This window comes from Crassostrea angulata, chromosome 3 (assembly GCF_025612915.1).
Source record: "Crassostrea angulata isolate pt1a10 chromosome 3, ASM2561291v2, whole genome shotgun sequence".
NCBI lineage: Eukaryota > Metazoa > Mollusca > Bivalvia > Ostreida > Ostreidae > Magallana > Magallana angulata.
This window is the reverse complement of record NC_069113.1, coordinates 54,718,413-54,740,892: the sequence shown is the minus strand read 5'-3', so window position 1 is coordinate 54,740,892 and position 22,480 is coordinate 54,718,413. Positions and strand designations below refer to the sequence as shown.

The 22,480-nt window shown below is 33.2% G+C and overlaps 1 protein-coding gene across 4 annotated transcripts; it reads right to left on the bottom strand.

Annotated features, from left to right (window-relative positions):
* Positions 1-232: 232 nt before the first annotated feature.
* Positions 233-14,859, bottom strand: LOC128178946 (uncharacterized). 4 transcript variants are annotated; one of them, XM_052846382.1, is made up of 6 exons: positions 14,772-14,859; positions 14,485-14,572; positions 8,061-8,237; positions 3,691-3,852; positions 3,377-3,545; positions 233-3,001 (listed from the first exon to the last, which is right to left on the bottom strand). In XM_052846382.1, exons 4-6 carry the CDS (start codon positions 3,784-3,786, stop codon positions 1,815-1,817), a joined length of 1,452 nt encoding a protein of 483 aa, XP_052702342.1. In that variant the 5' UTR covers positions 3,787-3,852; positions 8,061-8,237; positions 14,485-14,572; positions 14,772-14,859; the 3' UTR covers positions 233-1,814. The 4 variants fall into 4 exon arrangements, 2 of the variants coding, with proteins under 2 accessions (XP_052702342.1, XP_052702343.1); XM_052846383.1 differs by lacking the exon at positions 8,061-8,237; XR_008243024.1 differs by lacking the exons at positions 233-3,001; positions 3,377-3,545; positions 3,691-3,852; positions 8,061-8,237 and adding an exon at positions 12,617-13,405.
* Positions 14,860-22,480: the final 7,621 nt, after the last annotated feature.

The following is a 22,480-nucleotide window of genomic DNA, read 5'->3' as shown; positions in this document are numbered from 1 at the left end:
TGTACCTTTTAAAACAAGAGGCCCAGGGGCCACATCGCTCACCTGAGCAACAACTGCCTTACTTTTGATCAAATTAGCATTACAGTATCAAAATATCACATTGACAACTAAGTATAGTAGATCTTGCTAAAAAAATTTTGAAAATCTGCCAATTTTTATCCACTTCTTTTTTTTTGTAAATACCAAGCCCCTTTTGTTGTTGTACCTGTAAGAAGATTTTTCTCTATTCCTATGTACCCCCCCCCCCCCCATTTCGTGGCCCCACTTTTTTCTAGGGAATCATGGTTTCATCAAACTTAAATCTGCATAACATGTGCTTTCACACTAAATACTGAGTTTTGGACCAAAAACTTTCCCAGAATATTTTTAAAGATTTTCTCTATAAATTCCTATGTAAAAAATCAATCCGCCATCACGGCCCCGTCCTACCACTAGGGGCTGTGATTTTGCAAACTTGAATTTACAATACCCGAGGATGCTTCTACACAAGTTTAAGCTTTTCTAGCCAAATAATCTTTAAAAAGAAGATTTTTAAAGATTTCCTCTATATATCTATGTAAAAATTCATCCCCCATTGTGGCCTCACCCTACCCCATGACTATTATTTAAACAAACTTAAATCTATACCGTCTGGGGATGCTTCCACCCAAATTTGGGCTTTCCTGGCCTAATAGTTTTGAGAAGATTTTTAAAGATTTTCTCTATTTATAAAAAAATTATGCCCCATTGTGGCCCCGCCCTACCCCCAGGAACCATGATTTGAACAAACTTGAATCTACATTATCTGAAGATTGTTACACGCCAATTTGAGCTTTCTTGGCCCAATAGTTTTTGAGAAGAAGATTTTTAAAGATTTTCTCTATATATTCCTGTATAAAAATCTATCCCCCCACTTGTGGCCCCTCCCTACCCCCGGGGACCATGAATTGAACAAACTTGAATCTACACTACCTGAAGATGCTTAGATGTTAATTTGAGCTTTCCTGGCCTAATAGTTTTTGAGTAGAAGATTTGTAAAGATTTTCTCTATATATTCCTATGTAAAAATTTATCCCCCTCTTGTGGCCCCTCCCTACCCCTGGGGACCATGATTTGAACAAAATTGAATCAACACTAACTGAGGATGCTTCTATTTTAATTTGAGCTTTTCTGGTTTAATAGTTTTTGAGAAGAAGATTTTTAAAGATTTCCTCTATGAATTCCTATGTAAAAATCCATTCCCCCATTGTGGCCCAACCATACCACCAGGGACTATGATTTGAACAAACTTGAATCTATGCTACCTGAGGATGCTTCCACTTTAATTTGAGCTTTCCTGGCCTAATAGTTTTTGAGAAGAAGATTTTTAAAGATTTTCTCTATATATTCCTATGTAAAACTTGATCCCCCAATTGTGGCCCCACTCTACCCCCGGGGACCATGGTTTGAACAAACTTGAATCTACACTATCTGAGGATGCTCCCATTTTAATTTGAGCTTTTCTGGCCTGATAGTTTTTTTAGAAGATCTTTAAAGATTTTCTCTATATATTCCTATGTAAAACTTGATCCTCCTCTTGTGGCCCCTCCCTACCCCCGGGGACCATGAATTGAACAAACTTGAATCTAAACTACCTGAATGCCTGCACAAAAGTTTAAGCGTTTCAGGCCGAATAGTTTTTGAGAATATTTTTGAAAAATACCAACAAATTTTCAATAATTCTCAATCATCTCCCCTTTAAAGAGGGCGTGGCCCTTCATTTGAACAAACTTGAATCTGCTTTACCTAGTTGTGCTTTGTGCAAAATTTGGTTGAAATCTGCCTAGCGGTGCTTCTTAAGCCCAAAAAATTCGGGGAGATTTAAAACGACGACGACGACGAGAGACAACGGCCACATTGTGTTCAGAAAAGCTCACTTGAGCCTTTGGCTCAGGTGAGTTAAAAATCTTGGGAACTTCTTGGAGACGTTCACTTAGTGGCATTAAAGAACTTTCAACTAGTGATGTGTTCTCTCGGTTTACAATTATATGTTTGAATGGATTATTATTTTGAAAATGCGTATTTTTCGGAATTTTGCTAGGCATGAAACTTTTTGACGTGTCCAAATTCTCGAAAGTCCAATAGTTATCAGAGATTGTCATAAACGAATCATATTTGATAATGTGGTCTGAAATAGAAGTATAGTATTTTAATTTTTCGGTTTCTGCGATTGCAGTCAACCTTTGATGTCTCTGTACCCATTCCCGCGTCTCTGGTTTGGGTTCTGGGATCACAGTGGAAGTGCTGATGTCGGAGGAGTTTCCTACACTCCCATTTGATTTGTGACTGTTCAGCTGTTCTATTGATTCTGGAATTATTGAGGATGTCGTACTGATTTCGGACGCTTTTCCACCGCTCTCGCTGGGGTACGACAAGATGGTGGACGCACAAAAACACTTCAGGTGGTGTTGGCCTCTAATTCTCTTAGCAATATGAGAATAATGCTCTGTAAGGGAGTCTGCAAAAACAGAGACACAGCTTTCTCCGAATACCGGGTGTTCCATCTTTTTAAAGATATCACGCCAGAATTTATCAACATCTCTGCTGTCTTCTTTTATCAAATAACTGACCTCGTCTAAATCTATCACATGGTTTTCGCATAGATGATCCAATATATGTTTAACTTTGACAGTTTTGATTATAAAACACTTAATACATTTAGGGTGATTTCCTTGTGCTCGCAGTTTTTTCTCGTACGATTGACTTAGACTGTTTGCAATGTGAGGATAAAATTCGTCCTCTTCAATCAATCTCAGAAAATCCTTAAATTTAGTTTTGTTGCTTCGGCCTAACACCGTTGCAAGTTTTCTTGATTTGTCTGGTCTAGGCAGGTCCCTTATTTCCTGGGCCTCATTGTCCGTCAATGAACCATTTTGTAGCATCTCATCAAGGATCAATCCATTGGACAGGTCCATATCTCGAACCAACATTTTCAAATTTTCCTGTAAAACCTCTCCATGGATGCATTCGTCAACAGAAGAACCTACATATCAAATATGCATGCACTCTGATTAAATGGCAAATATGGATAACCAATCTTGCAATGACACAATATGCAATAAATAATTGCATTTAAACCTATGATTTGTACATAATTTAATCAATATACATTCTTGTTTAAGAATGAAAAATATTCATAAAAAGCTCAATCTTTTTCTGATTAAAGATTTAAACCATTAATTTAATAAAATACACATAGAGTTGTTTAAAGGTTATTCAATTTCAAAATATAGACCACTAATTGATGAAATTTACTTTACATGATTAATTATTATGAACCCAGGCAGCATGGGTTGTTTAATGCTGTTTTATTCTCCACATAGGAAACAATAAGGACAGTTCAATTGATTTTACACACCTGGCAGTGTGGGTTTCAGTTGACAAGGATTTGGTAAAGATGGCTTCTTGTTTTCATTCGAATTTGTAAGCAAATCTAGTTTTTCCAGAATTAACTGTTGATTTCTTTTCAGATTCTGTAGTTTATTCTCTATGTCCTTATCACGTCTTAAAGATGAGTCGAATTGATTCTGTAATGAAAAGAAAACCAATATTAATTGCACATATGTAACACTTAATCCAAATTTCTTGAATAGAAGTGCCTGTATTTGTTAATATTAAAGGTATTTTTGTACTGAAAAGGAAAAATAAATAAAGTAAAAAAGATAAATGAACCTTTAATGATTCGACCCTCTTTCTCTTCCTCTTATTTCCTAATTTCCTTTCTGATTTGTCTGTCTGTTCTTGCTTTTCATTGTTTCCATGCTCCATAATTTCAACGGAAAGCGGTAGGCTTCTATAATCTTTTTCCAGTTCAGGTATTTTCTTTGTTTAACCCTGCTCCAAAAGACGTTCAGAATTTAGATAGACAAAAGCTTATCTTATTTAAGACAATCAGTGTATAATGAATGAACACTGAACGATTTTAAAGTCTGATTTCGATTAGATTAAAGTTGCAGTCAATAAACTAGTAAAATTTGTATTGCTAGGTAAAAAGGAAAATGACATAAACCAACGGTACATGACTGATCACTTGTAAGAAGGTGATCATTTTGCACCTTAAACTTTATTGAAAAGTTATTTATCTTGAGGAGAAGAAGTAGTTTTTCCTAAATATCAGTGGCAAATGATTAATTTTATTGCATAATATATTTTAATAAAGAAAATTTAAAAAAAAAAATATTCGTCAAACTATTTCTAGAAAGATTAAATTACTTTACAATATCTCAACAACATGCCCCCACCCCATAGCGGTACGTTACTCAAATATATTTGGTATTGGTAAGTGCTTCCTCACATTTTCGTTCGCCTCATTTTAGTTTTTTCGGACGTTAAATCTTGCATGCTAAGCATCAATAGATCGGAAAAGAACTAATATAGTTTTTTGAAAATACTGCAAAATGTATGCATAGGCAACAATTTCGAAGATTTTTTATGCGTTTTTCAAAACTTTTTAATAATTCCTTTGAAAAAGGACGTGGACATTTGAGTCCCCTTGGCCTAAGGGTGCTTTGTGCCAAGATTGGTTGAAATTGATCCAGTAGTTCTTGAGAAGATGTTAAAAATGTGAAAAGTTTACGGACAGACGGACGGACAGACGACAGAAAAAGCTCACTCGCGCTTTCAGTCCAGGTGTGCTTAAAATCCGTCTATACTCAACAACGTCTTTAAAACGCTTCATCTTAAAATAAGGAATAATTGCTAATAAGGAGAATGCATACATAGGCATTGCCTGCTGCCTAATCCATTTATGTAAATGTATATTTGCTTAATGAAATATGTTCAAATCAAATCAAGGAATAATTGCTAACGCTTTTGAGCGCTAGCAACTACGTTAGTTTTTTTTTTTTTTTGCTAGCCTTCTCGGGCGCTAGCAACTTCGTTAGTCTTCTTTGCTGGAATACGCATGTTCGACTTTCATGGTAGGGCATTCTGGGAATACTGGACTGCTGTAGATAAATTGTACCATGTGAATTTCGTTTAATCATCTTAATTATTCTGAAGTAACTGTAGCTAAAGTTTTATAATGTTAAGTTCTTTTAAAAATAATATAAATAGCCAGCTTTAACTTAGCTACCTTCAACCTCGGAAAACAATTTCGGATATGTTTTCCGAGCTTGCAGGAAAGGCCCGAGAAGATACCATTGCTACAAAACAGTACCAATGTTCTACTGATCTTGAAAATATTTACCTCAAAAATGAAGTTACGGTAAATACAGAATGATTAAATTACAGTTAATGAGCTACACCATCGCCGATGAGAAGCTCACTTTAGATTCACAATTCTATAAAAATAGACCTCTACCCTACTCCAACACAATTTTAGTGCACCGCTGTGCTATCCTTTTAATAATAAATCGATTCAGAAAAAAATAAACCAACGTTTCACAACTTTGAAGCTACACTACCCGAGGATGCTTCCATACAAGTTTCAGCTTTCCTGGCTGATTGCTTTCTGAAAAAAGCTTAAACTTTTGTGGAAGCATCCTCTGGTAGTGCAGATTCAAAGTTGCGAAAATCATGACCCCCGGTGGTAGAGTAAGACCACAATGGGGAGTCAAATTTTTAATCTGGAATATATTGAGTAAATGTTTCAAAAAGCTTCTTTTCAAAATCTAATCAGCCAGGAAAGCTGAAACTTGTGTGGAAGCATTTTAAGGTAGTGTAGATTCAAAGTTGTGAAAATCATGATCCCCGGGGGTAGGGTGGGCCCGATGGGGGGTCTACACTATCTGAAGTTGCTTTCACTAAAGTTACAGCTTTTCTAGGCAAATGTTTTTTTAGAAAAAAGATTTTTTAGATATTTTTCTATATATTCCTATGTAAAAAATTGTCTCCCCCCCCCTTCTTGTGACTCCATCCTATCCCCCTCGGGAATCATGATTTCAATAAACTTGAAATCTCACTACAAGACAATGGCTTCATACAAGTTTCAGCTTCCCTGCCCAAATGGTTCTTGAGAAGATTTTTTAAGATTTACTCTATATATTCCTATGTAAAAAGTCGACCCCCCATTGTGGCCCCACCGAACTGATTTTCACAACTTTGAATTTTCACTACCCGAAGATGCTTCCTTACAAGTTTCAGTTTTCCTAACGTAATGGTTTCTGAGAAGGAAATTTTTAAAGATTTACTCTATATATTCTCATGTAAAAATTCGCCCGCCCCCATTGTGACCCCACCCTACCCCCAAGGGTTATGATTTTCACACCCTTGAATATACACTACCTGAGGATGCTTCTACACAAGTTTCAGCTTTCCTGTCATAATGGTTTTGAGAAATTTGAGAAATTTTTAAAGATTAACTTTGTATATTCTTATATAAAAATTTGACAGCCCATTGTGGCCCCATTCTACCCCCGGGTTCATGATTATAACAAATCTAAATCTACACTACCTAAGGAATACATGGTAATATATTGAGTAAATGTTTTAGAAAACATCTCTGGAACTAATCAGCCAGGAAAGCTGAAACTTGTGTGGAAGTCAGGTAGTGTAGATTGAAAGTTGTGAAAAACATGACCCTTAAGTGTAGGGTTGGGCCACAATGGGAAGTCGAAGTTTGACATAGGAATATATAAAGTAAATGTTTAAAATATCCTCTTCTCAGAAACTAATCAGCCAGGAAAGCCAAATCTTGAGTAGAGGCAGCATCCTCTGGTAGTTTAGATTCAATCATGACCTACGGGGGTAGTGTGGAGCCAATATGGGGGTCAAAATTTTACATAAGAATATACAAAGTAAATCTTTGAAAAATCTTCTGCTAAGAAACTAATCAGCCAGGACAGCTGAAACTTGTGTAGAAGCATCATCAGGTAGTTTAGATTCAAAGTTGTGAAAATCACTATGCCTGGGGGAGGAGGGGGGGGGGGGGGCAAAATGGGGAGGAGGGTCAAGGTTTAACATAGGAATATATAGAGTAAATCTTTAAAAGAAATCTTTTAAGAAACTAATCGGCCAGATGGTTCTTTACAATTGTTTATACTTTGGCCCCTGGATGATTCTTCGGTAGATGGCCTCACAAGGGGTTCAAAGTTTGATGTAAGGTTATATCCCATATATAAAAAAGTGTTTAGGATCTTTTTGAGAACTAGAATACTCAATATGTGAAATGGCTGTAAAATCATCCTGTTAGAAAAGGGACTAATGATTATAAACACAAGAATATCCAGGGGATAAATGGGTTTTATTTGTACAGGATCTACATGTATTATTGTACATTGTCAAGATAATTTGTAACATTATTATGACTCCATTAAGCTGATTTTATCATACCTATTGTTCCTCAGGTGAGCAATGTGGCCCATGGGCCTTTTGTTTATGGGAACAATTAAAATAACCGGTGCATTTTAAAAGGTAAGGTCGAGTTACCTTATACACACAATATTTTAAGGCCTTTTTTTGTATGTTAATTTTTTATTTTTTATTTTTTTAACTTCAAATTTGTCCAAGTTTTCAATACAACATGCAAAAATAAAAAACGCCAAACCACATTATTGGTATTGATATCGGTACACACTAGATGTCAATGTAAAATTTAAGGTGCAATTAGACAACATTCAAAATTTTGAAAATTCCTCTGATTGAATATTTTTATTAATAACACCTTCAAAATGCTACCATGGTTAAACATTAAGGAACATTGCTGTCATTGGATACAAAACTGTGGTCGTTAAACATTGAACACTTTAACAACAGAATGTAGTAACATACACTATTAAGAATAAAACCTATTTTAAACAAGTTCAAGGCGAGGCCAGAGTACGCTCTCCTAAAAAATATAGAGAAAGTGCATTAAACTATTTTTAGCAGGGGTTTTCCAAAAAGTATTTAAAGGACAATACCCTACATAAAATCCAACGGAATCTTACCGGTACACACCATAAATTATTAATTCAGTTGTGAGTAATGATTGCCTGAAATGTCTTCATTCATTTGTCAAACTATAAATTATATTTGCAACATATGCAACATCAAAACTGGACACCAGGCACATTCGATCAGTTATGCTAGAAAAGAAATATACAAAATAATGAAAAACTCACAGCTGTTATAATTCTTTCAGGATTTAGGAAAATTGTTATATTGCAGACCATCGATGTTCTCAGCCACACCACACCCCTCGGTGAACCTGGTTCGCTGTTACTGATTACGAGCGCGCCTCGTATAATCAACTTTAATTTCCTGGTCACATACCACTATTTTACGCAAGTAGTTCCATTCTTAAAATGTATGTATTATTTCAAAAATGCCCAGGGGTGGTAAATGGGCAAATTTTAAAGCATGGATGGAAAGAAGAAGGTTAGAAAAAAATACAGGCAGGAAAAAATTCAGAAAAATTATCTTTAAAGGCGCAGTAGAAAGGGTGTAAAGAGGCCAATGTTTACACATATTCCAAAGTGAAAGTGGATTTTTCATGGTAGGGGTTATTTTAGGGGCCATTTCTCAATCCCCCTCAATTTATTTTCCTGTAGTTTTGATATGTTGTTGGACTAGTGTCATTCTATAGGTATGCTGTATTTGAACTCAGTTGAGCTGGTGGAATTTTTTTTTATATGATTTATTGTTGCATAAAGGAATAAAAGGGAAAAATAATTGTGGTCTGTGTCCTTATAGCGGCAGCGTTTGGAATCAAGGGCAGGCTATCCAGTCTATCGGTGAACCTTGATTCCAAACGCTCAGTCGGAACTCCTCGTATGACTTCAAGAGCTGCGTTCAAGATCGTATTAGTCTCGTTCAACCAGACGCTCGGCAGATTTCACTGCTCGTCGATGATATACGGAGACAGCCGAGCGTCTGGTTGAACGAGACTAAGATCGTATCAGCTAGCCTAGCTGCTATGTCGTATAAATAGGTGTGTTTAACGGACCGCTAGGTAAGCTGCTATGTTTCTGATTTGAAGTTAATTTAAAACATTCAACTTAGATAATTGCATCGACATAATTTGGTAATTTTAAGTGGAAATATACATGTTAAAATTTATAATAACTTACAAAATGAAAAAAATAACACTAAAAAAGATAGAGTTTATGTTTATTATAAAGTGATTACTGAGGTTGCTATCTTGAAATTTGGTACTTATCATGAAAAAATTGGCTATAAATATATACGAAGCGGATAGGCAAACTCGTCGTTCAACAGGGCTGCGTTCGTAAAAGCTATAACCTTGAACGCACCCCTGAAAAGTGGTAAGAAATTAAATATCGTTCTTTTCTATATTTTTATCCATTGAGGCCTTTATTCATTTTTATGAATAAACTTAAAATATTATCGATGCAGAAAATGGAGAGGCCGACTGAACGTTTATAAATAAGGAAAATTTAATTACAAAGAACATTATGAAAATTGAACCCAGGCGTACTTTTTAACTCACCTGAGCTGAAAGCTCAAGTGAGCTATTCTGATCACATTTTGTCCGTCGTCCGTCCGTCCGTCCGTCTGTCAACTTTTTACATTTTGAACTTCTTCTCTAAAACCGCTTATCCAATTTCAACCAAATTTGGCACAAAGCATCCTTATGGGAGGGTGAATATAAATTGCAGAAATAAAAGTCCGATCTGTATTCAAATCGGAGAAAACCTTAAAAACTGTAGAAAAAGGGGGTGCATTTTTAAAAATCTTCTTCTCAAGAACAACCGAGGCAAATTCAACGTAGTTTAGCATAAATTATCCTTATGGGAAGGAAAATATAAATTGCAAAAATTAAGTGCTAATTCTGTTTCAAATCTGAGTTATTACGAAAATAATAATAAAGGAAAGGCGTGTTTCAGCTTCGCGTTCGGCATCCGGTAAAATGGGTGGGCAAGACTTGGTCTGGGCAAAACAAAAGATTGGCAGTTATTAATCTGCCAATCTCATTAAAATTTCAGGATATTTGATGGACCAGTATATTTGTATTCGCTGTAAATATTGTGCAAAATAATGCGTATTTGGAATTGACGATTGTCGATCTGCCCCGGCTTTTATTTTGCCACGGCCCGTGTTTGCATACTCATTTTACCAAGACTCGTATCCCATACTTCTAAAACGAGGTTCTTTGTTTAAAGCAGCCATTACATTATACGAAAAAGGGTCGATCTGACTAATGAATTTGCTTGTTGTGCAACAGTTTGCGTACGAAGGGAAATTTTTGAAACATGCAAAATATATTGGTGCCGATTTTGTGAAGTAAATTGAGGCTAAATATTTCAATGCGTTGACAGTTTTCACACATGACGTTGGTGTTAGCTTGTTCTGATTTTCGTTTCGTTTTCATTATTTATGCTTTGTAACCTGGGAACTATCGTCTGTATTCCGTGATTTTTACGAATCAAACAGAGACTTCGGTAAATCAAACAGTTAACTGTTTACCTGCGCAAATTAAGAAAAATCTTATGTATAAAAAAAAATACTGAAATACAATTTATTCTATCGGTAATTCGGCAGTATCTTTTGCGTAATGGTAGATTAATGCAATAGGTTTTGTTGAGATGCTCGGCATTTTCTCGAGTTTATTCAGTTTAAATAGAGTTTGATATCGCTGACGGAAATATGTAGGTATATACATGTATACATGTACATATAATTCATTTCGAAAAAATAAATTGTGTTCCTTATTTGTTATATTGCATGTTTCTTGTGTTTAATTGTTTACAATTTCTATTTACTAACCATATTTGAGTGTTAAGCTTCGAATTATAAGCAAGATACAGAGATTTGCTCACAATTCTATGTTTGTACACAGATCTTAAAAACTAAAGATTAAAAAAGTAAAAAGTTTGTCAATATTTATTAAGAACATCTTCATACTCTGTTCTTCCAGAAACCAACTTTAACAACTAATCGTATTGTAAACTTAACCTTTTTTCGTCATTATTACTCCTACTGTACATGTGATCCTGGACTGTGTTTATGTACATTTGTATAAACTGATTTTGAACCTCAAATACCAGTAAACTGGTCTTGAGTGAATAAAAAAATTGAAAATCTTAGACAATTCTTTTTTTTCCATTTTAAATGCTGAATAGGAAATACCAAGTTAAAAATCTTAAGCTGAATGTAATGAACTCATGTGAACAAAATATGACTCAAACTTAGGCGAACTGTGAGCTCTGTATCTTGCTTATAATTCTACGATTGACGCTGAAATTTTGGTTGAACATAAGAAATTCTATATGGATTAGAGTATGTTAAATACTTGTAAAAACAAAATAAAAGAATGGCATTCTGTATATACCTACTCTCTGGAGCCCCCTATTTATACAATAAATAATGTGAAATTTACATCAATTTTGATAGTCTTCAGACACGAGTAAATAAAAAACGACATCTTTAAAACAGTTTCCATAGTTCTGACACATTTCTGTTGCGGGGATAAGTAATTAATGCTATTCCTAAGAAAATATCACAGCGGAAAATTATCCTGGTTTGTACGCGAGGTAAATAACAGTCATTTAATTATAATGGAGAAGACAAATTAAAATTTTGAATGTTTAAATTTGAGGAATTGAGAACATTGAAGTACAATTTTCTTCTTCACATCTATACCTGTAGTATTTTTTAAATAAAATACAATAACTATTATATTTTTTTAAAAAATACAATAACTAGTAAGTAGTTGATGAAAAAAATGTACCTATATGCTCTCATATATTTTGATCGCTTTACAAGAGGGGGGGGGGGGGGCAGAACGAATATATATAGGGAATTGGAAGTTAACAACTTAACAGTGTATACCTACCAAATGTTTAGTTTTATATCTTGCGTAGGATTTTCTTATTCTGGTAAAAAATAGTATCTCATGAAGGTACAATGTCAAAGATTACGTGTATGCTAAATTAAGTGTAAAATTCGAATACTTGACAATATTTATTTTTTGTTATTCTACCGAGGGACCATATGGCACAATATCTTTTGAACGCCCATTGTTGCTCAGGTGATCGATGTGGCCCCATGGACCTCTTGTTTAATATACTGGCTTAAAGACATTTCTTGAAATTCTTAACATTTCCTTTTAAGGAAATCATTTTAGTGCATTTAACGAGAATGTTTATTCATGTCATAAAATGAATGTTCCAAGTCTTAAACGATGACTTGATTTTTAATTTGGAGGTTGAATATGCGTGCGTGGGTTGTTTAATAGTGGTTGTTCAGTAATAATCTTTATAGAATGTTCGGACTGACTTCATACTGAAATCAGACTTCTAGATAGTATTATTTTACAAATATGAAATATTGCCTTCTTTGCATCGTTGCCAACTAAACTTATAAAAATTTCACAAATTTTACTCACTCTATACATGGATAACAAAAATTAAGGCTGTAAACATAAACCATAAAATACTCATTTCCAAATTTGGATGCTTACAAGAATATTAGATAAAAATTAGTATGTTTTACTAATGACAAACGTAACTTAGTCATAGATTAGTATAAAATGACTAAATAAAAAAGTAAAAGATTTCTCTTCTGGTTAGAATTGTAAACAATACCCATTAAATGTATTTATACCCTCCAATCTAAACTGGAATTCTAAAAACATCATCCTAATTTTTCACCTACCTTGGCATAAGCCCCATTATTTTGTTTTGATTTCGTTTTTTCCTAGTTGATCTTCATGTCTTAATCCATTGTAAAAATTTCCTTTAAGAAAAATTTCTACAAACCATAAGTTAAGAATTGTGTGTGATTCATTGAGTACACAAGTTTGCATTCTGCCCGATAAAAAGAAATCATCTATTCCTTGTCTTCCAGGTTTCCTAGTTTGTGTCCCTTTGCTACAAAATGGCATCCATTTCTGACAATGTCATTGACAACATGAAGTGGGGGCCGGTCTCTCCACGAGGATTCAAGAGGAGGCCAAAAATCACTGACAAAACAATGAGCAATATTGAAATTAGCTGTGGGGAGTTTTGTTGTACCAAATGTGCATGTGTCAGTGCTACACGGCCCATGTTCTCTACAGCCAGGAGTAAATGAATTACGTCTAAACTCTCTGCATTTAGAACTTGACAAATAGAGTCTTCCATTCATTTCTACACATGCAGGCCAAACTAAATTATCGTTGCATTGCACTGATAACCAAAGTAAAGTAAATCCTGGTGGACTCTCTGAACTGTTACCGAGAATTATTGTATGTCTATCAGTGTTGTAATACTCAGACTGAGAAAGGTCCCAGATCACTCGGTGTTTAGTTCGCCATATCATAATGTCCTCGTCTGATCCATATGCCAATAATCTAAGTCCTTCTCTGTGACTTCCACGGAACATTGTTCTCGCCCAAATATTTTTTTTATTTTCCAACAGTTCCTTGATATCCACTATATCTCTCCTAGAAGCCACCAGTTCTGGGGTTCCTATCTTTTGACATGTTACCACATACAACGCCTCAGACATTTTCCAAACAGCCATTCTGTTAAAACAAATAAAATCGTTTAAGAAAGATATATAAAATTGAATTTAAAATTTCATGTCAATGTATCGGAACGCATGATGTTCTTTTCCCGTCTTTGTCATTTTAAAATTCAAAATTTATCGAAAAATGCTTCAGAAGAAAGTTTTCACATTGCTAACTCATCATGAAAGTTTATTTAGTTTGTGAACATTTCTTTCAAGAATACTTGGCCTAAATACCAGACCTGCACCAGCTCCCGTCAGGCTTTAATATTGTAACACTATACCAGCCGACCTCATATGACTTGAATAATAGCATGTAAACATTTCAGGGATTGGTTAAAGTTAACAGGAGGTTGATGGTCGATGAGTAAAAATTTATAATCGATTTTGCTGTAAATCATTTTAATAACTTATGACTTCATTTCTAGATAAATGGTTCAAGAAACTTTGCGGGCGCGGACGAAGTTTAATAAAGAAGAATCACGTCAGATCAGGAGTGCAGAAATATATCTGTTGGTTAAAAAGCAATTTACCAACATCTCAGTCGACTCGCAATTTGGTAAACGAAAAAAAAAATAAAAGTAAAGTAAAGAAAATTTAGAAAGGTAATGCGTGTTTTCAGACTGCATTTTATATTTATCATTTATTACTTATAAACAAAAAAAAAAAACCCTGCATTTTACATGTAACCAACTTATCTTTTAAAATAAAAATCTATATATTTTTATATGTCAAGGTTTACACTGTCCGTTTTTCAATTAAGATTATATAAGTACACTATTGGCCAAACAACTACTTGTACATGAAACACATTCATTAATAAGGTTGCTCGAAACCACGGTAAGAGGTTCATAACTCCGAACATAAGATTTCATATATACATTATATCTCGTAATTTTTGCAATTATCTTATATTTGCCTTTTTCGCAATAACTTTTCAATCACAAAATATCTAATACACAGAAATTAAATCCAGAATTTTTTGCTATCGTTATTTCATATATTTCATGTATAAAATTGCTTATTCATCTAAACATTAATACATTAAACATCAAAAACGTATTTTAAAGAAAACTGATTCTGTTTACTACATACTCTTCACTTTATGCTGTTTTAACACTTAAATGTATTCCCTGCATGACACTTCCATTCAGATGTAAACGATGGTCTGCATAATGTTTCCCTGCAATTTAAATGAACTAGATCAAAGACCGAACTGAGACCTGATTGGCTAGTTTAATGTTCATTGGGTGTGACGGCTTAAATGTTGATCCATGTATTTTCCGCCTATGTACATAGCAATTACAAAATTTTTAAATTCATTTGGAGCTATTGCATACAACAAAGTACATTCATTTCGTGTATATTTTTTCTACTGGTACCTCTTTCCGTAAAATTCAAAATCTTCTTAGAAAATGCATTTAGAAAGTCATAAACATATGCAGTCTCTTCAGGCTTGAACAATGTAACACAATATCAGCCTTCCTCAAATGACTTGAACATTTCAGAGATTGTTTGAAGGTTACAGGAGACTGGTCGATGAGTCAGAAAAAAAATTCCCATCGGTTTCGGTGTACTTCATTTTTAATAAGAAATGAGATAATTTTAAACTAAAAAGGTAACAATAAAAGCTACACATGAATTGGACACACTCTACAGTTTTCAAAAGAAGATGGCAGACGCGGACAGAGTTGAATCAAATAATTCACAACTTTGTCAGATTAGGAGTGCAATTAAACAAATATTGTGCGCTGCATTTGTTAATTATTACTATTTTTATTTATTTTATTAAATTGGTATCATAATGATGTAATGTTTTATTTGTATTGTGTTATATATCATGCTTTTTGATAATTGTCAATGCCTAATTAATAAAAAAAATAAACTCTTTTTAAATGTATTTTGTTTTTCTCCTATTCAGATAGCTTCATAGTTTTATGCTGATGTGCTTGGTTTAGATTCTTTTATTTATATTTAAGAAATGAACTCAATGTCTAACATAGATTGGGGCAGTTTACGCTTTTGTAATCCACGAAGCGTATTACCAAAAAAGCCAAGGTTACAACGTGGGTAGAAATTCATTCCTTATAATTAAATTTTTAATAATTTACTGTACAAATTAAGTGCGTTTTATTTTTCTATCCAATCAAATGCTGTGTTACAACCAAAATTAAATTATTTGATGATGGCATGATGTGTTACGACTTTAATCTATAGTTCATGGTAATTAATACATCTAAAGCATGTGTGTTGCATAATGATAATGAATAAATCATTGTAAACCCGAAATGTGCATGTTTATATCTGTCGTATGGAGGAAGTCACATACGTCTATCGGAGTTTGTTCAATATAATCTAAACCAAATTATATATGTATGAAACATTGTTTGAAAATGTAACTAAAAGATCCATAAGAAGCCCCGAATACTAGACTCTTTACCTTACCACAGTTATTGGTTACATCAGAATCGTATGATACAAACTGCAAATTTTACCAGGTCGTAAAGGAAAGGCTTCGCATGTCTACGTATAAATAAACTACACATTATTGCGTTTCATGGTGAAATGTTATATATGTTTCCTGAATATGTCTAATAGTAACATAATCTACAAACTAAAACGTACAACAGTGAAAGATTACAAGGTCTGTAAATAATGCAACCCAAAGATTATACCATATCGTGTCTTTCTCTGTATCTCACTGAATTAAAGATATTGCTGCCTGCACCCATAGTGATAATTTTGTATACAAAAAAGACAAGTTTTTTGTATACCTTATTAAGCAGTATTGTCAGTTTTAGAAAAATTAAGTGAAAAGACCTCTTATTGGTTCGAGAACAATTAATCTAGTAGTGTTGAATCTCCAGTTTATTAATCACCAGTAGAATTTATTTGTAAATTGATTTAAAAGCATAGTACATCTTTTAGTAACCATAATAAATCAGGGTGTTTATTAATTGTTTTAGGTCACCTGACTCTCTTAGGTAAAGTAATGCAATCGGTCTTCGTCCGTCAACGTGCGTTGTGCTTTAACAGTTTTACATTTTTAACTTCTTCTTGAAAACTACAAGGCAAATTGTTACCATTTTTGGTATGAAGCATCTCTATGGTAAGAAGAATCTGAATTGTGACCCCACCCTAGGGTGGGGTCAATATAGCCATAGGGTAAAAATGTATTAAATTTCAGAAAATCTTCTTTACTCCCACAGATGTGGGAATAAACTAAATGCATGGTTATGATGTCCACGAACTCCTCTACCTAAATTGTGAAATCCATTGCCCCTCGGTTAGGGGTTCAGGCTGAAGGGGGGGGGGGGGGGGGGGGCGGGGGGCAAATATGGCCATATAGTGTTGATGCATATTATATTTATAAATCTTCTTCTTCACTCGTTCACATTTGTAAGAATAAAAGCCATAATTATGTTAACCATGAAGATTTCTACTAAAATTGTAAATGTCATGTCCCATGGAGTATTGGTTTTGACTCTAGGGCAGGACCAAATTGGATGTATAGTGTTAATGCATATAATGTTTAAAAATTATCTTCTCTACTCCCTTACACCTGTAGGGAAAACTAAATTCATAATTCTGTAGACGCAGGACGCCCTCTACCCAAATTATGAATTTCATGTCCCCCAAGGTAGAGGTTCTGACTCTAGGGCGGGGCCAAAATGGTCATATAGATTTAATGCAATTAATGTTTTTAAAAATTGTCTTCTTCACTTCTGCTGACACTGAATAAAAACTGACTGCATACAAAGAGAGAAAACGAAGCAATCTATCAAAGTTTAAAATTTCATGTCTCCCAATGTAGGGATTCGAATCTAAGGTGAGGCCAAAACACTCATATAGTGTATAGGGTAGGGATTCTTACTGCAGGATGTGGCTAAAATGGTCATTTAGTGTTAAAATATATAGACTGTTTAAAAAACGTCCACTGACTGCATATTTAGAAGAAAAAAAAACATTGAGCTGTTATCTTTAATATTTAATGTCACCTACTTGTAAGGCAAGGGATAAGGCTGGGAGGGGGTATATATTTGTCTTTTTATTCCATTCTGCTCAGGAATTTCAAAGAAAGAAATGAGTTTCTTCACATATTTAGAAAAAAGACAGAATGAAGCTATTAAGGTTAAAAAAAAAATGTGAAAGTAATGGAGTTGTTTTCCCTTGCTTCTTTATAACTCCAAAATTGTGAAAGTTAATGGAGTTATTTTCCCTTACTTCTTTATAATTCCATAATCCATAAAGGAGTTATATTCCCTTGCTTCATCATAATTCAGTTATTAAACATTAAGTATAATGTAATTTTTAGTTTAAGTATCATAATTGCCGAGCGATTCCTTATTCAGAAATTTATGTTATTAAAAAAACTGCAAGTATTTAGAATATGAAAGAGAATGGAAAACAATTTGTGATTTGCTGTAGGTAGCATATATATTAGCTATTATATAGAACTTAGGAAACCAATATCTATTACAATTATTACTATAAGTAAAATATACATAGCTGATTTATGTTTGATGTATATGATGTGATTGCCTGTCTGTCTTTTTTCTTCTTTTTTCTTTCTCTATCGTACATAACTCTTTTGCACAATATTATGGTATATGTTAATTTTTCTTGTACCTTGTAAACTTGTAAAAGAGTTTCAATAAAATGTTTAAAAAAAATGTAATTTAGAAGTTGTATAATCAAAAGAGTAATGTATTTTTATCGTTTGAAACAAAAACAGTTTCTGAGCTTTTTATATAAACAAATATACTCGTTTAATAGTTGGCTAACCATCATCACTGATAATGAGTACATGTAAAATGATTTTGGTATCAATACTAGATGGTGATGTCTTGTTTATGAAATGTGTATATACAAAAGTAGGAGAAGAGTATAAATCTGATGGCTTTGATTCTAACGTGTTTTGTATAAATGCCTATAGGGAGAGTTTCTGTCTGGGTGAGGGATTAGGTAAAACATGTTTACTCGCCACCATATATTAGTTTATCCATGAAAACATATACACACAAAACCAGCTCGACAGTAGACATATATGGGGGAACTTATTTCTATCAGAGCCTTGTACCTTTTCAATAACATTGCATGCACTCTAATATACATCATTTTATTAGAATTAGAGGTTTCATAATCCTTCTTGAAAGATTTCAGGCAGGGAAGTGATCATCGTTACAATAAAATAATTTTTCTACACCAGAATGAAACTGAATTAAATGCATAAATTAGACTCCTCGACAAGTTTTTGTGTGGGCTATGGTACTCAGGTGACCGTTAAGGCCTATTGGCCTCTTGTTCTTATGCTGTGATATCTTAAAGTTGCTATGTTTAACTGTAAGCTTGCGGCAAATTTGCGGCAAACAATTTGTCAGAAGCTAATTTGCATACAAATTCTGAGCTTGCGGCAAATTAGAGGCACTTTGTCAATAGCTAATTTGCATACGAATTCTGATATTGCGGCAACCTTTTGCCAGATGCTAATTTGCATACTAATTCTGAAATTGCCACAAATTTGGGGCAGCTGTTTGCTGCAAATTTGCAGCAAACTCTCCGCGTATTTGCGTTTGTCAGAGGCCTTATATTTCGGTAAGGGCTATATTACCAGTAGGTTAAACAACTGTACAGTCGCTTTAAAAAGACTTTGTTACGGCCTTATTAAGTAACTTCATAAATACTGTTCTTTTTATGTTAATATCTATTGAATAATTATCTAAATATACTTAATTTTACTATTATCGATGCAGAATTTTTTTTAGAATTAGCAGAATGTTTATCTTTTTAATGCATTACATTCTTAAAATACTCTTAAATGTGTCTAGAATGGTCAATATTGATGTTTTTAATGCTTTGTCAAAATTTGAAAGTCAAATATCGAGTTACAAGCGAGTTACAGAGGTTAAAAATCTTTGTTTTGTAAACAAAGCTTGGATCTTGGTATTGTTTACATATGTGTTGTATTTGTATACGTTTCAATTTAAAGTTGCTTTTGTTGTTGATAATATCATTTTTGAACACATTGGATCTGTTTATCTTTTTTGTAAAAGGTTATTAAGTCAAAGAAATTGTGATTTCTTTACTTTACATTATTTGTTATAGTCTGTCCCGAGATATTTTTGCTGCACATTTTGACGATTTTTAATAAAAATACACATACGTGTGAAAGAAGTGCAATTGAAATCGTTGAAAAGGAAAATTTCCATTATCTTTTTACCCTGGTAAAAATTCACAGGAACGGAAACAGATTTCCAACGGAGATTTATAAGGGGGAATGTTAACATCTTTTCTCCATTTCGGAAGTCACACAGAATACCTCGCACGATTTTTCAACGTTATCATTCAGGTTTAATTATGGCGGATGCAATGCAAAATCCCCGTAGACTTTCTATTTTTAGCTGTGTATTCAAACCTGACTAGCTAGAGGTGGCGTTTCAAAAGGGAAATCTTTGGATTTTTTCGTACTATTGAATGAACATCGTCTGAATCAAGAGCTTTTATAAATATCGAATAATTTAAGAAAATATGCGGCAGAAATATCTTTAGACAGACTATAACAAATATAGGACTTGAACTTTGTTTACATAACAACGGCACCTTTCCTCTGTATCTCGCATGTAACTTGACTTCTGACATTCACATTTTGGTGAATCATTCCATTGTATTCATAAAAATTAAAATAAAATTTTCAACTCAAATCAAGTCTAGGTCCCTTTAGAATACATTGGTAGCCATATGCAATTTAAAAGGAATAATGGGTACAATTCTGACGACAGAAAATTCACTACGTCAAATTTTCTCTTCTCCAAGTGTTATTTTATTAAAAGTTGAAAAAATAACTGTTTAATTTTCAAACAGAATCAGTAGTCTAATATACCTAAAGTTAAGTTAAATATATATGGCTTCATTTTGGATGCCAAACATGGCCACTGGCTGTGTTCCCTAATTGCAAACATTTGACATGTTAAATAATTAGGTACAGAACAACAGGTGTGAATTGTGTTTTGATAACAATTATAGTCTCCAATCTACCTGAGATTAACCTGTATTTGGGTATTGTGTTCATAAAGAAAAAAAAGTGGATATGAATGCAAAGGAGAACATTTTCAAATCATATTTTGCATGCAGGAAATACTTTAACTAAAAAATGATAGGAGTGGGATAGGGGATATGAATTTTAAATGTTTATTGAATATCAAGGTGATATGGGACACCTCCATATTGTGACTTCCTTCGTTTAAGAATAAGCAATAAAACCAAATAAATATTTTTTCTTTCTGAAAATTGTTACATATCAGAGTAGTTAGCAAATTTTAAACCACTGAAAGTATTTTGAATATGACAACTTTTTATACACATTATGGACATACCGGTACCTCCTTAATGTTCATGTGTTGTAGTTAAATCCTGGTTTTAGTAAATTTATAATATTGAAAGACACAATAGAAAATGTTTTTTATGTTCAAATTCTATTGAAGATGAATTTCATTTTATTTTAATATGTCCCATATACGAAGGCTATTGCAAAAAATACATTAAGCCTTATAACTGGAAAAAACCTTCAAATTGTAAACTTTTGCAACTTTTTAATGTTGAAAATGTAAAGGAATTATGTAATCTGGGTAAATTTATTCATTTTAGTTTGAAAAAAAGACAAGATTTACTTAATGCAAATTAGATGTTGATATCATATGTACACTCCTGCCACATTCTCCTGTTAACCTACCTGTACGTGTATATTGTTTATATTTATTGTACTGATAAACTGTATAGCTTAAAGTTAATAAAGAACTGAACTGAACTGTAATTTAATCAATTACATCTGCAAAGTAATTGTAATTTAATTGATTACATTTAAAAACTCTTGTAATGGTAATTGTAATTTAATTGAAGAATTTAAGAAAGTAATTGTAATTAAATTAATTACTTTGCATTGTAATTGACCCCATCCCTGGTCAGAAAAGTTGTTATTTCGCTGAAAGAATTCTCAGGTAGTGTAGATTCGTTCGTTTAAATCATCAGTGGGGAGGGGGTGTCAAATTATTACCAAAAATATAATGAGAAGAAGCTTTAAAAATCCTCTTAAAAACCAAATGGCCAGAAAAGCTGAAATTTCGCAAGAAGCATTGTCAGACAGTGTTGATTCAAGTTAGAGGTGTCAAATTTTTACATATAACTACAAAGAAATATATAGAAAATTCTTTAATATTTCTTTTCATAAACCAATTGGCCAGAAAATCTGTAACTTAAACGGAATCATCCTAAGGTAATGGAGATTCAAGTTTTTATATGGATTTCCTTGTGTTTTCTAGATTGTGAATCTATTTTTTGCAACCAGTCACTGAATAATACAAAATGCTGATATTTAAATAAGGTATTTAAATCTAAATCATATGCATTTTTAAAAGTGCGGTTTTTAAAGATAAATTTGATAAAAAAAATCAAAGAGACAAGAGTGTCATGTATCATAGGACACCCTATACAATGGTTAAGACTTGATTTAGATAAATATGTGTTATCCTTGTGTAGTAAGACTAAGAGTTTCTTTCTAGTAGTAACCTCTCCCCCCTTGTGGGAAATACACTCTAAGTAAGGTACGTATGGCCTGTAAATCATTTATATACATGTCTCCAGATTTAATATACTAGCCAAATTCTAACGCACGCTTGAATTGCATTTCTCAGCGATAAATCAGCAGCTATTTGAATCAATTTAGTATAAAAACATGGCTGCATCATTTATGTAAAGTCACAAGTATTTTAAATGTGTTTTTCTAAAGAATAAACAAGGGGACCATTTTTAAAGAACTTTGCTTTTACGTTATCGATTATCAGCTATTGCAATAGTTTAGAGATCACATATGATTTTCAAGTTCATAAAAAAAAATGATCTCTTCAATTCATTTATTTCCCACTTTCTATCGCTTTAAAACACAGGGACCTCCATTCATACTTTAATGTTCTATATTATCAAAAATGTTACACTACATGCTAAGTTTGATTAAATTGACTCTTTTCATATTATCGTCTTTAAAAGCCTTATGTTAGTTGACATAAACATTATCAATAAAGAAAGACAGCATCGGAAA